Raw genomic sequence first — 18,670 nt, 5'->3', positions numbered from 1 at the left:
ATTAGACCCGATTTTTGCAAACGAAAGACTTCCTTTAAACAAAAGTTAAATACCATACAAGCGGAAAATGTCTTTCCTGATTTCCCTAATCTGGAACAACACTATGCACAATTATGAAACCCTATTTTCACAAAGCGCGACTCAAATTTATATAAATTTGTTAATGCTAAAACTGCTCTTGATCGATCATTTACGCATGTACTTCTTCAATCTACTATTCCAAAATTAATTATATTTCCATCTAAAAGGCGGGCTTAAGGCTGCATCCTAGACTGGTTAAAAGAAGCTCCGATATATAAAACCAAGAATCTCAGCAAGTCTTATTCAAAATTCATCTGTTCATAGGCATTCAAGCTTGTGCAAATTTCTATCACTGATCAGAGAATGATAAAGTTTAAAAGAGTGTGTACACAGTAAATTTTTTTACCCAAAATTACCGCCGTTATTCGGCTGCTTCCCAATTGAAAAAAATCTTTTTTTTTCCCCCAAAATCTGACCAAAATTTCCCTAAAAAAGACAATTTTTTTCCAATAAACACAATAAGATTACAATGTCATTTAGCGATAATGTTGTAGTAGACATAGAACGAATGCCGATCGAGCTTGTCGAGTCGTCCCCAAACGACAACTGATTTACGTATTGGTTCGCGAATGTACTGAATATATACGATTTTACGTTGCTATCCAGTATCCACACATCTCTCTCTATATTGCGGAGGATACCGACGATAGTCGATGTATCCGGAGTGAGAACGCCTGTTTTTACACACATCCAAGATGGCGGCAAGAAGACGAGAAATTGCGATGAAAGGCGAAAATAATAAATAACATTCAAATTAACAACGGATATCATATGGTTATAAGGGAATAATTTAATAGGTGTGTCAATTAACGCAAAATACTACGTTTGAGATAAAAAACACAAATATTTATTAGAAATCTGCACAGTGAATGTGAGTCACGGAAACCAGTGTTGGAAAATTGGAGTTCAGTCTACTCACAAACTTAAAGCATTTAAGATGAGTATCGTTCAAAATGGAAAGAGACAAACATGATTTGATTTATATGTTAGTGGATCTGTGTATACTCAGATTCATATGCATATTCTGCTTTATTATGTTTGTCACGCTGTACAGTTTACTGATATAGCATTGAACTGAGGTTGTCAAGCGCAAGATATTGAAAGGTAAACAAATTAAATATATTATTTTAACTCCATTTAATACATCATTAACACAACAAGAACACTTAAGCGTGTTTGTTAATATTTGTTAATGTTTTCCCCATATGATATTAAATTTAAAACAAGATATGTGTTTGTCTTGTCAGAAACACTATGTCCCCTTCTGCGCCGCTTTGAAGCTATATATTGGACCTTTGACCTTGAAGGATGACCTTGACCTTTCACCACTCAAAATGTGCAGCTCCATGAGATACACATGCATGCCAAATATGAAGTTGCTATCTTCAATATTGCAAAAGTTATGGCAAAATGTTAAAGTTTGGGCAAACCCACAAACCAACCAACAGACGGGGCAAAAACAATATATCGCCAACTACATGTATAGTGGTGGGGGACATAAAAATACTGAATTAAATTAATACTCTTAAAGAGGTTATGATCATATGGTGTATTTCAGAATCTATAGATTATTGCAAGTTTAATATGCATGTGAAAGGATATTAACTAAATTTATATTGTCTTCATTGTTAGAAGACATTAAAGCAGCACTTTATAATATAAAAATGCTGTCAAACATGCACTTAAAATCTATTTTAATTCCGTTACGTATAATCATATTCATGATGCTTAATTTTTCCCAATTTCATGGTTTATCGCGCTATTTTTCCCAATTTCATGGTTTATCGCGCTAATTTTCCCAATTTCATGGTTTATCGTGCTATTTTTCCCAATTTCATGGTTTATCGTGCTATTTTTCCCAATTTCATGGTTTATCGTGCTAATTTTCCCAATCTAAATTGCACAGGCTGTAACAAAAAAAAAGCAAAAAAAATCACTGGTACACTACTTTTAAATACGAAGGACCTCTATTTCATGATATAGCTAGGTCTGCATGTGAGCTCGCTATATCTAAAGTTTCATCAAGATTGGAGAAATATTGGTTATCAGTGTTTCTTTTTCATTCAAAATCGGATCCGGTAATCAGTCCCATTCCCAACGGAAACAAGAGATGTGTTTGTCACAAACACAATGCCCCCTAATGCACCGCTTTGAAGCCATATATTTGACATAAGTCTTTGACCTTGAAGGATGACCGTGACCTTTCACCACGCAAAATGTGCAGCTCCGTGAGATACACAAGCATGCCAAATATCAAGTTGCTATCTTCAATAATGCAAAAGTTATGACCAACCTTATTCAAGTTTTGGGACAGAATGACAGAGTGACAGGCCAAAAACAATATACCCCAGATCATTTGATTCTGGGGCATAAAAAGTATATCTTTTTCCCAAATATGAGCTAAACATTCCTAATGGAAGGTTTCAAAAAAAAATTGTTTTTTTTAGATCTCAATATGTTGTTCACCTCCATCCATATACGTTCAACTTTTATGGTAGTAAATATAATACTGAAAACATTTCTATACTCAATTTTGGAGCATTTTTTAGCAAAACAACAACAATTTCCCAATTTAAGTCAAAACGCCGCAAATTTTCCCAATCCAGAGGGACCCAGCCCATTCCCTAAATGATGAAAACACCCACTGGTTATTGCCTGGAAAACATCTGCTTGACATTTTTCTATTTTTAGTTACAGGGACCTTGACCAAACTGACCACAAATGCAATCTCAAGCAACGTCTGTATGTAAACTTAGATACTTACACACAAAGTTTCTGACAAAACCTCCATTCATACTCAACTAATAGAGAGGAAACAGTTTTTCTTTTCTTAGTAAAACTGACCTTTACCCTGACCGACCTTGTCTAAAATGCAATTCCAAGTTAGATCCACATGCAAGCTTGCTATATCCAAAGTTACCTTAACAATTTGTCAATGCAAACTAGTTATTGACCAGAGATCAACTCTTTGAAGCTGCCTGCCCCCCTGCCGTACCCAAATGTACCCAGTAATTATCAGGTTTTTCAAATTCTTCGAAAATTACACAGCATATGACACTTTTCAATTGAACAAAAACAATCAAAAGCAAATTGTAACATGGGACTGATAGTTTGGTCAAAGGCCTATGCAAATAAATTAACTTGCGAAGAAATATGCAGGCCCATATTTTATTAGTCCTTGAGTCTTCACTACAATGCAGGCTGTCAAGTGACCTTTTTTCAAAAAGTAGGAAAAAATAGGAACTACTTTTGCAAGAAAAGTAGGAAAAAAGTAGGAAAAAGTAGGAACTTTTCCCTCAAAAGTAGGAATACATAATACTTATTTTTTAGACACAGGTCCAGGAAACATAGCTTGAAACAGAGCAGGAGTGCCATCACATGTTCTGTAACAGTATGGATACCCACTTGAAGCTACCTTAAGGGCCCAGAAGATTTCAGCCTTTTGTACCTGTTCCTTGTGTGATGGATGTACTTGCATACAGATAGATTTATCCCCACAACCCTGAGAGCTGCTTGGCTTTTAGGCACTTCCAAACAAACGCTTTTGTGAATTATCATGCATGTATTTCATGTTTTCCTTGTGTTTTTATCCATCTGCATGACTTATAAGTTGATTAGCACCAGAATTACTACAAGATGGACTTCATTCAGACAGTACAATATCTTGCAAACTCATTGCCGGTATCTCTTTTGCACCATGATCCCAGTGTTTTTCCACTGTTGTCCAACTTCTCCATCCATGAAGGGTTAAACTTTGTTTTCCCACTAGGAATTTTAGCACTTATAGTGTATCTATGATAATTAAGTTTCAAGCAAAGCTACCCTGATAAAGAAGTATACATGTAATTAGATGCTGTTCATTTTGGTGTATCATCAAATAAGTGGTTAGAGGTCTTCTGTGCATCGATATAAAAATGGTAATTATATTGTGCATGTTATATCCTTAAGCAGAAGACCAAATTTATTTAGTGATACACCAACTTGTTGTACAAGATTAATACTAGTATATAAAGCAGTGTAAATGCTCTGCTACAGCTACATTGTGAAACCTTTAAATTGACAATAGGGTGCAGTTATAATGACTTAAGTTACATTCAAAATGACTGGTCATTGCAGAGCAGATTATGCAACTGGAGATAGGACCTTATCACCTGACATCTTTTATGACAGCATTGATTGGGCAATGAAACATTGTTTATTCCAGTTTCAAATAATGGCTTTTACATTATTGATGACTTTGCGGGAGTGTAATAATGCCGTTTAATAATTTTAATACTTCGCTTTAACACCTTGAAGTTACCTCACTAGCTATGGCATTATTAGACAAGAATTGTGTTTGTCCGAACACAATGCCCGTGTGTGTGTGTTTCAGAGTTTATTTACAGGTCCTACTGGCCTCTTCACGAGGTTACGGTAGCCCGACCTGCCCACTATTGCGCAGCTTTGAAATAAAATTTCAATATATCATTTGGCAGGTTTAGAAATTATCTCCCTTTTAAAGCTTATTACTTCCCTTGGATTGTATTTTTTAACGTTTGACCTTGAAGGATGACCTTCACCTTTCACCACTCAAAATGTGCAGCTTCATTTGATACACATGCATGCCAAATATCAAGTTGCTATCTTCAATATTGCAAAAGTTATGGCCCATATAAAAGTTTTCGGACGGACACACACACACAGACAGACAGACAAACGGACTGACAGTACAACTGCAATATGCCACCCTACCGGGAACATAAAAATGTATCAGGGCATTTAGGCTCTGTGCATTTATCTTTAATTACTAAACATGATGTACCTATGATATCAATAGAACATCATATCCGTTGTCATGTAATACAGAATTTATTACATTATATTTGTAAATGATGAAAACTCGGCAAAGCATCAGTTTTATCTTTTTTCCAATAACTTGTGTAATAAATTCCATATTACATAACCAAATTACATACAATACATGTATCTCTATATCTCTACATTCCAAACAGCAATATCATGTAAACATGCATAAGGTTTGGTCAAATTGTTGTCAATGGAAACAAAATAAAACTGGAATAAACAATGGGTTCCCTCAGCTCTTGCATCACTGGGAACTGTGTAAGGTAGTGAAGTCTGCAGTGTACAAATGCTAAGGAAGTAAACAAGGCACTATTGTTACTTCAAAAAAAAACTTGTCAATAATTTTAAAAGTTACATAAGAAATAAATATTTATGCTCCTGAAGAGGTGCTAGCAGACAGTCAGCATGGGTTGTCAGGTCTCATCTAGATGAATGCACATTAACAGGGATACAGTCATGCCATAGATTCATTCATCCTGCAAGTTTACTAAATAAACTTAAAAACAAGGGACAAAATTGTCACAAAACCAGGTTTTCATTGTGAAAAAAAAATCTGATAAAGGGAGAAAACTCAAACTGAACTTTTGAAATGACCAAAAAAAATTAACCCCCTTTGTAAGTTTTTTTTTTTTAAATCTATTTTTAGTCGTGGCGACCTTGACATTGGAGATATTGACGTGATTCTTTCGTGGGACACACCGTCCCATGATGGTGAACAAATGTGCCAAATGATTTTAAAATCTCACAATGAATGACATAGTTATGGCCAGGACAAGCTCATTTATGGCCATTTTTGACCTTTGAACTCAAAGTGTGACCTTGACCTTGGAGATATCGACGTAATTATTTCGCGCGACACACCGTCCAATGATGGTAAACAAATGTGCCAAATGATTTTAAAATCTGACGATGAACGACATAGTTATGGCTCGGACAAGCTCATTTATGGCCATTTTTGACCTTTGAACTCAAAGTGTGACCTTGACCTTGGAGATATCGACGTAATTATTTCGCGCGACACACCGTCCAATGATGGTGAACAAATGTGCCAAATGATTTTAAAATCTGACAATGAACGACATAGTTATGGCCCGGACAAGCTTATTCCGCCAGCCCGCCAGCCAGCCCGCCCGCATTCGCCAATCTAATAACCAGTTTTTTCCTTCGGAAAACCTGGTTAAAAATAATTCTCCATTGAAAATGAAAAAGTAGGAATAGTAGGAAGATTTGGTAAAAAAATAGGAAAAAGTAGGATCCTGATGAAAAAGTAGGAAATAGTAGGAAAAAGTATGACCGCTTGACAGCCTGTACAATGACAACAGATACGTACGCGCTGGTGATGGCTCTGTATCTCTCTTGACCGGCTGTGTCCCAAATCTGAGCTTTGATAGTCTTCCCATCTACCTGTATACTCCTGCAATACAAGATATGCATATTTAAATCAAGGAAAGGAATCGTTTGCCGATACTGTAAAATAATTTATATTCATAGGTACAGTTGAATCCCTCTAAACGCACACTCCCCGGACCGAGAAGAAATTCCGGTTTAGAGAGGATTCCGGTTAAGAGGGGACATTGACTTTTTTTTACTTTCAGAAGGTCAATTGCATAGCCGTATGTGGAAAAAACACTTTCAGCAAATTATCATAATTTATTTAAAGATACCATTTATTCATATTGCATCACATAAGAAAAACATGTCGCTTAATCTGTTGATTCGAAAGCAATATCAGTCACAACATAGATCAAACAGTGCACCCTGAAAAACAAACAATTTTATACATGCATGCATGTGTTATGTGAATTTAGTTCCTTTTCACACTGAAAAACATGTACGCCGACTTTTTTCGCACGATATCCCTGATTGTCGACTTTCCTACCCGATATTTCTCTGACAGCATCTTGAGTGTAGGTTTTGAAGACGGTTCGGACATTTTTAGTCTTTAGTTATCTTAATTACCAATTTGAAAATCTAGATTAATATATAAATGCAACTGCGTAAAGAACTCTGCAAATCACCATTGTTTATGACATTAAATTAGCAATTGTAATAAACAACATACAATTAAATGGAAAAAGATTATTAAAATTGAGCATGGCTTCCTATATAAAAAACAAAACACACTAAAGAACTTTGATTTCTTGTTATGAGCAATCATAATCAGTATTATCACGTCTATTGAGCGATATGTACATCAGAGGACAAGTATCTGTAAATTGTTTTGCGATTATTACAGTTTGCTAATTTTTCGACCACCGTTGTTAACTTCACGCGTCTTTAATCCGCTATTCACTATTTGAAACTAGGTCTGAGGTGCAATAAACCGGCCCTGGGCGGTTTACACTCGTTCTCACGGCAATTTGGATTTTAGTTTTCAATGGCTTCAGCTTGAAATAATTCTTTTAACAGGCCAACTTTCTTGTCAAATATTTTGTATCTTTTGTATCAATAAGAAAAACTACAAAAGAAGTTGTCGGTGATAATTACATTGCCTTAAATAAGTAAAAATGATACAAAAATGAAATGTTCGAGACTGTCGTCGGAGGAAAGCTCTCTTTTTACATGCTTACTCTGACATTAAGGCTGTAAAAAAATTACGAGTTTCCAATATTATTCGTAAGAGTCGGGTCTTTGGAGCCTGCCAATCGCAAAACCAGTAACAAGTTAGTAAATATTTAGTTGAACACGCACACTGTTTAATGTCCTTAAAAATAGAAAACATATGAAATGTCCGAGACCACATATTCCAGAGCTACTTGAAAGAACGTTTATACCCACATGAAAGATATCCGATTTTGTTTGGCAGCTCTAAGAAATGCATCATATGACACTTTAAGTTTCACTTTGCATTTTACCATTAAAATTAGAATTATACACGAGAGAGTGAGTTCAGGTGTCTTAATTACCTAAATCTGAAATGTCCGATACGACAATTCTATTTGTTGTCAATAAGTGTATGCTTAATGTTTTATCTCTTTTAAAATGGCTTGACATAACAAGCATTTATAACCAGAAAAGACATAGATGTCCGGAAAAGTATTCAGTTTAAGAAAAGAAATAAGTGTGCAAGAAATGTCCGAGACTGAAATGTCCGATACGAAAACTTGTAATTCAAGTAGCTGATGTCATAATTAAGAATTACGTGAAATGATATGACGTCATCGCTATTCCACATGTTCCTGGAATAACAAGGTTGTTTATCTCCGCTATATTTGTATGAAGACGCCCGGGAAGGTGTATTGAAAATAAGTGGTAAGTTGATTAACATTTTTATCTGATATATGAAATTGATTGTTTGAAGTTTGATCATGTTTTGCAATTTGAATTATTGATATTAAATCAATATGATATAAATGTTTTTTGGACATAAATACTTTGATTGTCCATAAAAGAGACATTTGGTATCGAACATTTCATTCAACTTTGTGCCTCCATGTTCAACAAAGTTCAGATAGTAATAATATAAACCGTACACATTGTGATTTCTATTTAATTTTTAAGTATTCGCATCAGGAAGATTGAAAAAATGATTTAGTTTTAAACAAAACTATGCTAGTTTAAACTTGTACCAAATACCACTGTTATAAACAATGTTATATCTCTATATAGCTTTCTGGCAGTTTTTAATGAATCTGTACATTTTTCAGTTTTCCTTGCATAGAAATTGTAAGTATATGGTAAAACGGTTTAAATGTCGGAAATATATTTACAATTCAAATTATATTATACACAGAAAAACATTGATACAACGGTCTCGTACATGTCAAAAATGTATCGCACATTTCCTTTGCATCTAATAGCGATTATTCAAGACCCCATAGTACTATCATCATAAATTATGCATCAAGTCAACAGGAAGACTTTGCCTTTATTATTGTGCCTTGTTTTATACGCAAGTTAAAATGGGTCATACCATTGGAACACACTTGGTGTTCAGGTGCCTGCGGCGGTCGACAGGCTTTTTCCACCACAGTGTTTTGTACTGTTTTCTCTTTAAATCAAATAGTTTTCATCCGATCTTCATCAAATTTGAACAAAAGTAGTGTATCGATGATATCTAGGTCAACATAGAATGTGGGTCATGTTGGGTCGAAAACTAGGTCACGGTGCTGATTAGCCATTCACCATGGTTTCAAACAATTTCGAATATTATTCATTCAAACTTAGTCAGAAGTTGTATCTTTATGCTTTTTGGGTCAAGGTCGAACATGGGTCATGCAAGGTTAAAAACTAGGTGACAGGGTCACTTATTGCATTGCCGGTGTCTAATTCTTTTGACTAATTACCACATCTTAGCTTAGCTTATTTTGCGTCAATTTGGTTTTCTTGCAAGCATGTTTGTCATGATTAAATCATTTAAAAAGTATAAGCGGAACAGTTGATATATTTTCAACGTTTGCCGATTTTCTGAAAATGATTGTCTGGTTTATTTTTTTCAGTTGACCATGGTGAAGTCTGGGATTGACATTTGCCAGGACAATACTTGGAAGAGATTAAAAGAAAAGGACTATGCGGGGTACTTAAAAAAGAGAGAGAAAGAAGAAGAAAAAGTTACATACCGTCTTCGGAAATGTCCGAAACAGAGCGAAAAAGAGAGAAACAAAAGAAGCCTATTAACATTACAAATACACAGACATAAGAAGAGGCAGTGCCTTGTTTAACACCCAAGTTAAAACGGGTCATACCATTCGAACACATGCTGTGCGCAGGTGAGCAACGGGCTTTGTCCACAACAGTATTTACTCTCTCTAAATCAAATAGTTTTCATCTGATCTTCATCAAATTTGTACAAGCCGATTGCAGTTGATTTTTGCACTACCTTGGTGTTTGAAGGTATTTATATGGCATGCAGTTTATTAACTGTTGTTTGAATATTGGGTGTTCATGTATTTCATTGAGGATAATGTTTAGTGAGTATTTATAATGCATAAAACAGCATCGGGTATCGAACATTTCGAAAGTAGACTTCAAGGTTTTGTGTTTAGTTTTAAAACTACATCTTTATATTTATCAAAACATATCATTGGAGCTTTTTAGATATGATGTCGCGTACAACTTCAAAACTGTTTTGCAAACGTATACATTAAATTCAAAGATCCATATGATTTTTTTTGTTTTGCACATAATCATGTGTATTAGTCGGCGTCTGTATGTTATGTCGAATGTTGTTGTTTTTTCACTAAGTTTTAAACTTACAATATGCAATGACATTTTAAACACAAAAACAAACACAGAATACATGTGACGATTTGTTGCCGATGGTGTAAGTGCTGAAATCTAGTTTTGAAATGTTCGACACATTTGTATGAAATATTCGATTCGGTTTAAAAAAAAATATCACTAGTAAGATATTATCAGAAACTGTTTAAAAGTGTTCAGTTGTTTCATTGTGGTTGTTGTTGTTGAAGTGCCCATATAAACTATGTAATGTGAATGCTTACTTTGTAAACGCACAACTATAATTACTTCTGTATTATGGTTTCGTTTAAGCATAAGGAAATAGGCGAAAATTTCTGTTCTTAGTCATCAGACTTGTTCAAATGTTTTACAATATTGATTTGTATTATTAACAAGATGTGTTTGTGAAACACAATGTCCCCCTATATGATGTTTGACATTGTAGGATGACCTTGACCTTGTGAAGGATGACCTTGACCTTGACCTTTCACCACTCAAAATGTGCAGCTCCATGAGATACACATGCATGCCAAATATCAAGTTGCTATCTTCAATATTGCAAAAGTATTCATAAAATAAGCGATTTGGGCCACATATATTTGACCTCTGACCTTGAAGGATGACCTTGACCTTTCACCACTCAAAATGAGCAGCTCCATGAGATGCACATGCATGCCAAATATCAAGTTGCTATCTTCAATATTGCAAAAGTATTCATAAAATGAGCGATTTTGGTCACATATAATTGACCTCTGACCTTGAAGGATGACCTTGACCTTGACCTTTCACCACTCAAAATGTGCAGCTCCATGAGATACACATGCATGCCAAATATCAAGTTGCTATCTTCAATATTGCAAAAGTATTCATAAAATGAGCGATTTTGGCCACATATATTTGACCTCTGACCTTGAAGGATGACCTTGACCTTTCACCACTCAAAATGTGCAGCTTCATGAGATACACATGCATGCCAAATATGAAGTTGCTATCTTCAATATAGCAAAAGTTATTGCAAAATGTTAAAGTTGGCGCAAACAGACAGACCAACAGACAGACAGGGCAAAAACAATATGTCCCCCACTACTATAGTGGGGGACATAAAAAGTTCAGCAAAATATATTATTGTTATGTTTATGCACGATTTAATGCCCTTATATTGAAATATTCTGCGAGTGATTATCCGTGAAATGTTCGAGACATTTTACCTGCAAGATTGAACTTTACCTCAACTTAAGTATATGTAGATATCGTCCTTAAGTGGATTCTTTTCTATTTATACATACATGAAAGGTGAAAATTGAAAGGAATACCTTAAAGGGAAACCGTTGTGTGCAACAGTGCACAATATGAAGTTCGACCTATCGGCATAACAGACAGAAAGTCGATTTCAATCTGTTTCAATTATCATCTTAAAATTTTATTTCTGAAAGATTTATGAAATATTTGAAGATTGTGTCTTCGATTTACGTTAGTTCAATATGTAAATTTTTGTAAAAGAGTTACTAAATACTTGTATTTCTATACAAAACAAACAACTCAATGCATTGTATTTGATGGCTAGAATGTCTCGGACATTTCATTAGAGTAGAATAATACTTTTACCGGTTCTACTTGGCAAGCTACTTCAAGAAAAGTAATTGCATGATGATACCAGCGTCTTTCCCTAATGTTCTTAGATGGTCAAAGTAACAAAATAACAGGAAAAAATAGAAATTGCAGTACTTTTTTTTTTTTCATTTTCTGTTTCTAAAATCCCAATTGTCGTGAGAACGAGTGTTAGAGAGGTACAATTACCTATGGAATTACCCAATTTTGATCCAAAGAATGACCGGTATTCGGAATTGAGGGGATATTTTAACCATGGTTTTATAGGGAAAAAAATTTGTCCGGTTTAGAGGGGATTCCGGAATAGAGAGGATCCGGTTAAGAGGGTTTCCACTGTATTGAAATTTAGTGGTGAAAACTAGTAATTAAATGTCAAGCCTTAGAATTGTGTCCACAAACAAACTCTGCAGCAAGGAAAGATCACAATTTTGAGTCCAAGGATAGTAACCTCTGTGGCTATGGATGTAACAGTCACTCTGATGATAGATGTTTGTTGACTGAAGGTGTCTTTTTTATGTTTTAATTATTAATTGGGAATTATTACTGAAGTTCATTCAGCATCATTTACTACATGAAGACAAAGGCCAGCAAATCTAAAAGCATCACAAACTTGATACGAAATAGTCGTGTTTTGTCCTTCAAAGTTCTCTAGCTTACCTAGTAGCAAACTCGACTCCTATGGTGCTCTTGCTCTCTAAGTTGAACTCATTTCTTGTGAACCTCGACAAAAGGTTAGACTTGCCTACACCACTGTCTCCTATAAGAACAACTGAAAACACAAGAAGTAAAATTTTCAGGGATTTTTTTTATTGATCTTACTAAATGCGTATAAATAACATTCTTATAAAATGTTTAGTTAGAAATAGTTTTAAATAAATGTGTGTGACCACATCCCTTATAAGATATTTTCATAAGAATATAATTAACTAGAAATGGCTTGGCAGAGGCCGACAGGATCCCCACGCCACATGTTTGACCCAGGGGCGCCCCAGGGTTGGTAATGGGGCCATGCATAGTTGAGATTGACCGTATTGCCATAAGAGAAGTTCAGTATCAATTAGAAGTGAATTGGTGTAGAAATGAAGAAGTTAAGTTAAAAGCAATTTTGGGTGGGTGTGGCCTATGTGGGCGGGGCGCCCCAGAGTTGGTAATGGGACTATGCAAAGTTGAGATTGACCGTATTGTCATAGGAATAGTTCAGTATCAATTAGAAGTGAATTGGTGTAGAAATGAAGAAATAATAGTAAAAGGCAATTTTGTGTGGGTGTGGCCTATTTTAGCGGGGCCCAAGGGTTGGTAATTGGGCCATGCATAGTTGAGATTGACCATATTGTCATAAGAGAAGTTCGGTATCAATTAGAAGTGAATTGGTGTAGAAATGAAGAAGTTATAGTAAAGGGCACAGGGCCCTCACACTACTTTGGGGGAAGGGGTCCGCAGCCCTTAGGAGGGGGAATTTTCGCGGCGTTTCCCTTTTTGGGGGATTTTTTTACTTACTCTCTCATTATTTCATTTGTACATGTTTGCACTATATTCATTGCATTTTTCATAATTAAGTTTGTTTGAAAAGATTAATTTGAAATAGAATTGAGATATAATAATCATGAGACACATCTTTCTATTAAAGAAAAAAAAAAAAAATTTTTTTTTTTTTTAGGGGGAATTTTTCCACTAAAAAGGGGAATGAAGTAGACTTTTCAGGTGGGGGACTGCCGCCGAAATTCGGCGGCAGATTTGATAGATTGAGGGCCCTGGCTATTAATATAATGCATATACATTTACAACTCTGGAATGTGTTGTGTCATTTAAACTTCTCATTTTATGTTAAATGCCAGTGTGTGTACACTAAATCGCTGCTATAACTTCCTTCAACCTGACAGCTTCCTTGTTGCTATCAAGGTGCAAGATTCCTGTTGTATATGAATATGAGTCTTGCTATGGGAAAACTGGGCTTAATGAAACATAAAGTGTTGCCCCAGAGGCTTAGGATTAGGCAGTTTGTACAAGCTAAGCCGGGACGACACTTTCGCATTGACTTGATTTTTGTTTATAAGAGACATCATTTAAACCAAAAATTCCACAAAGCAGCAATATCATAAAATATCAGCTGTAATGTTATTTTGATGTCATCTTTTACAAACAAGGAAGGAATATGCTACATGTATAAAACTTCCCAGCAGGGAAGATTTAAGAGAAACATCATTAAACATCATGCAAACTGCTGATATGTCAAAATACAACTTTTAAGCTCACATGACATGTAAATGTCAAGTCAATCTGAAAAATGTGTAGGAAATACTGTACAAACAGTTCGACTCATGATATATAAATTAATAATAACCAGACGTTGAGAATACGTACATATAAACTCAATTTTCCCACAAAAAACACAACTTTAGAATAAACTCAGGGCCCTCTCTTGTCGCCAGGGGAAGCCACCCACATCCCTCATAAGGGGGAATTTTGCGTAGTTTTGGGTGAAAAGGGGGAATTTTTGAAGATCTTTCACCAACCATTCAACACCTAAAAATGCTATATTTTAATGTGATTTACATAACTATACATTTAATCAAAAGTTAGTAGCATTATACCAGCTGGCAACATAGGTATAAAAGTATAAAAAAAATAAAAAAAATTTGAGGGGGAATTTTTAGCTGAAAAAGGGGAAAAAGGTATACTTTTTTCATGGGGGAAGCCGCCGATATTGGGAGGTAAAAAGTGCAAAACGAGGGCCCTGAAACTATAAACTGGAATTCAGCCTAACCAATTGTACATTCCTTTTACAATGGTAGGGCTTAACTGTAAACAACACTTTTTCTGTTGTCAAATAACCTTAAAGAGAAACAAGATGTGTTTGTGAAACACAATGTCCCCCTATATGACGTTTGACCTTGTAGGATGACCTTGACCCTTCACCACTCAAAATGTGCAGCTCCATGAGATACACATGCATTTCAAATATAAAATTGCTAGCTTCAATATTGCACAAGTGACATTACATGAGCAATTTTGACCCATACATTTGACCTTGAAGGATGACCTTGACCTTTCACCACTAAAAATGTGCAGCTCCATGAGATACACATGCATGCCAAATATCAAGTTTCTATCTTCAATATTGCAAAAGTATTCATAAAATTAGCGATTTGGGCCACATATATTTGACCTCTGACCTTGAAGGATGACCTTGACCTTTCACGACTCAAAATGTGCAGCTCCATGAGATACACATGCATGCCAAATATCAAGTTGCTATCTTAAATATTGCAAAAGTACTCATAAAATGAGTGATTTTGGCCACATATATTTGACATCTGACCTTGAAGGATGACCTTGACCTTTCACCACTCAAATTGTGCAGCTCCATGATATACACGTGCATGCCAAATATCAAGTCAGCGATTTTCCTTGTCCAATTGGGAAAAGTACCCGTACCGGTCCGATTGGGAAAAATTGAGTCGTGAAAACCTCAAAATTGGGAAAAATCGAGTCGTGAAATCCTGAAATTGGGAAAATCGCGTCGTGAAGCTTGGGTCTTATTGAATACATCATACAGTTCATACTTAATTGAACATATCCATTTAAATAATCATTTGCAGGCATGCCTTAATGACCATTAAGTTATAAAGTTTATATAAATAACAAAATATTATAAAGAACACACCAAATCAATTACTAGTTGTTTTAATCTCTTTTAAAGCAATGTCTCTCTCTTTCATTTTTGTGAAAATTTCAACAATCTTTGATGTTTGATCATCACTCAGTTGCTTGCATCCCTCCCTGCACAGCATCATTATTGCTGTCAATGTGTCCTGTGATAGATGGTTCCGATTGGTTTTTTGGCATAATATTTGCTATAATGACTCATTTCAAACTACGATAAGGTTACAAACCGACGTAAAACAGTACGCTGGCTGCCTGGCAAAAGAACCGGAAACAGTAACAACTCTATTGATTGAATGCGCTGAATAATAAAACCCGAAATTAATCGAGCGCGTGGTTACACACAACTATACGATTTTCTTTGTTCGCTCGCCGAAAGTTGGTTTTTTTACGAAACTTTCTATCGTCTTGAGAAAAAATTCGGACGCTGATTGGGATTTTACCAGATGCCGATTGGGAATTTGGGAATTTTCGCTCGATTGGGAAAGTACCGTTTTGGGAATTTGGGAATTTTCGTTCGATTGGGAAAGTACCGTTTACCGGTACTTTATAAAGAAGGAGGAAAATCGCTGCAAGTTGCTATCTTGAATATTGAAATACTGCAAAAGTGTTCATTAAATGAGGGATTTTGACCAATATATTTGACCTTTGACCTTGAAGGATGACCTTGACCTTTCACCACTCAAAATGTGCAGCTCCATGAGATACATATGCATGCCAAATATCAAGTTCCTATCTTCAATATTGCAAAAGTTATTGCAAATGTTAAAGTTGGCGCAAACCAACCAACCAACAGACCAACAGACAGGGCAAAAACAATATGTCCCCAACTACTATAGTGGGGGACATAAAAACGGATACATCAACAGTAGTGCAACTGTCACAAAGATAAGCCTGTCAAACAAGTTTTGTTCAAGTAACAAATTGACAAAGTCTCAATTGATTCATTTTATTTTACCTTTCATCTTTAATTAATACATTCACCTAGAGAACTACTCATTGCATGAAAAACTTGGTCTCATCATATAGAAAATTATTTAATTTGATCGTTGGCGTTGAACTTGAATTATTTAATTGACCTCAGTTCAAGGAACCTGGTTCTTACGCGCAACACTGTGGTCCTTCATCACAATATATTTTAGACAAGTAATTTGAACATCTATTTAAAAAAATTAAAGATATATAGATTTGCAAATCAGTCACAGCGGAAAAGTATTTGATTAATATTGTTTTATTGTTGAAAGCTGACTCTGAAATGTTTCGCAGGTCTTATTAAGATTAGTTTTCATGAATCCAAAAGCATTTGGATTATTAATGAGACACACATGCTTTTAACTTCTGAACAAATTTACTGTCAACCTCCGTGTCTGACACTTAGATCTAATGACAGTACATCGTTTTATGTTGTCTGATATATGTCAACATGCAAAATACTAATTTTGCCCAACCTGATCATCTTAAAATAACGCATTACTTCTGTATATGAACCTTAGTGTATGCGAGAGTACTTGTTTCGGTGTTTCAAGTGGTACATAAGTGATCGATGAGTAATCGCGAAATATATTTAATACGCAAAACACCGTCCGCCCTCCCAGCAAATTTTGACAGTTGCCGAAAGATTAAAAACGTCAAAAAACAGTTACATGAAAAGGTTTTCCAAAAAGAAAATTCACAGGACATGGTGGTATATGTTGATCTACATAAAAATTGCGATTCTTAACATACCTTTAAATAAATAATCGTATTCGTCGTCTTTTGTGCCCATTTTCTTTGCTTCCGGGGAAGTACGTCAACCAACAGTCGCCAAAAGCAACGTAGCTCACGCCTATCGTTATAAATAATAGTCCTTTTATAACAAAAACATGAGAATTAGCTAGTTGTGAAAACAATATGTAAGGTAATGTTAATGATGACTGAGATATTTTATCGATACAAACACAAAATATCAACAAACTAAATGCCTAGATAAACAAGATGGCGGCACTCAACGCCCCTCAGAATTATAAGTGACGTCACAGGTTAAGACGATCTCCGGTTACTCACCACTATATTTACTCATAAAAAGCGTACACGTAGTCTCTTTTATCCCATTTTCGAGGAATTTCATTTTCAACGCGACATTGACGGTATAACACCTTATGGAATATACTAGCCATCATAGTGGCTCCCGGCGTTCTAAGCCTCGCAACATAAACTTCTCTGTATTAAACGCTAACCTAGCATTCTCTATGTGACATACCATATACATGTAATTTAATATCGCTGCTGATATCATTTATGCTTATAGGATAATAGGCGCTACCTTCTTTACGAACTAAAGCTTATTTGATAGCCATGTATTGTTATAAAACTAAACATGTCCGGATATTAATGTTAAAGATATATTGCTTTCTCTAAAATATGTATTTTAGGAAATCAAGTAAATTCTTAATGAATCACAAAACATTTATATATTTCAATCTAAAGATCTAATATAAGGTCATTTGTATACGTTTAAAATAAACCCGTACAAAAACTGTATTTGTTGGCTTAATTAAAATGGACTTGTAACTTTAAATGTGTGCCTCGTTGTTTTTGCACTATAATGATCTCTGATATTAAACTCGCTTATCGTGTGTTATTTTGAGGTTTATGAGGTCTGTCCGGGCATAAGGCTGCATTATGTGATGACCCTGAGTGTTTTCCACAACTAATACATAATAAATTTACTTGACTCACGAGAATAATTACGAATTTCGAAAAACAGTGGCACTTTCTATCTACTGAGTTTTAAATGAAAGCTGTTAGGTATTATGCCGTGGATGGATACCGGGGTACCGCAGGAATTATTACCTTTGCGGTATGGTGACTACCAACCAAAGGCATATCCACCGGGATTGAACCCAGCTATCATTGGCCCACTGCGCTAACCGGACAGTCTTATTATTGGAACAGATATTTACTGTCTACCAATGTTGACACTTACAATTTGAATCATCAACAACCGTGTGAATGTTTGGTCGATACAATCGGGATTACTGTTGTATTATTAAGTAATTAAGCAAAATTTAATCGATAGAATGTCCGCTCCTTCGGAAACATACATGGCACGGAACGATGTGTACTCGCAAACAGTCACCTAAGGCAGAAGTCACAATTCCCGACCAAGTCCAGATCATATTCCCAGTATTCAACTTCAAGTGTGTCATAGCACTCATTTGACTCAAGAAACTCGGTTGGGAAGAATTGTGAAGATAATATTATATTAAATATCAACTTATTACGATATAAATATCTGCCTGAAAAAAGCAATATGCAT

At 35.3% G+C, this 18,670-nt stretch overlaps 1 protein-coding gene and 1 long non-coding RNA gene across 2 annotated transcripts in view; both read right to left on the bottom strand.

Annotated features, from left to right (window-relative positions):
• LOC127869350 (ras-related protein Rab-11B) overlaps positions 1 to 17,382 on the bottom strand; it is a 29,016-nt gene extending 11,634 nt beyond the window's left edge. Inside the window, exons 1-3 of the mRNA XM_052411860.1 lie at positions 17,098 to 17,382; positions 12,367 to 12,478; positions 6,254 to 6,337 (exon numbers count right to left, since the gene is read on the bottom strand). Of these exons, the coding sequence (XP_052267820.1) occupies positions 6,254 to 6,337; positions 12,367 to 12,478; positions 17,098 to 17,137 (236 nt within the window). The 5' untranslated portion in view covers positions 17,138 to 17,382. The remainder of the gene's footprint in view (positions 1 to 6,253; positions 6,338 to 12,366; positions 12,479 to 17,097) is intronic.
• Positions 5,534 to 6,106, bottom strand: LOC127869356 (uncharacterized). Its single transcript, XR_008044524.1, has 2 exons — positions 5,910 to 6,106; positions 5,534 to 5,747 (listed from the first exon to the last, which is right to left on the bottom strand). It is a non-coding gene; the product is annotated as an uncharacterized LOC127869356 (long non-coding RNA).
• Positions 17,383 to 18,670: the final 1,288 nt, after the last annotated feature.

Source organism: Dreissena polymorpha, chromosome 2 (genome assembly GCF_020536995.1).
Source record: "Dreissena polymorpha isolate Duluth1 chromosome 2, UMN_Dpol_1.0, whole genome shotgun sequence".
In the NCBI taxonomy this organism is placed as follows: Eukaryota; Metazoa; Mollusca; class Bivalvia; order Myida; family Dreissenidae; genus Dreissena; species Dreissena polymorpha.
The sequence above is the reverse complement of the archived record's forward strand: the minus strand, read 5'-3'. Positions and strand labels throughout refer to the sequence as shown.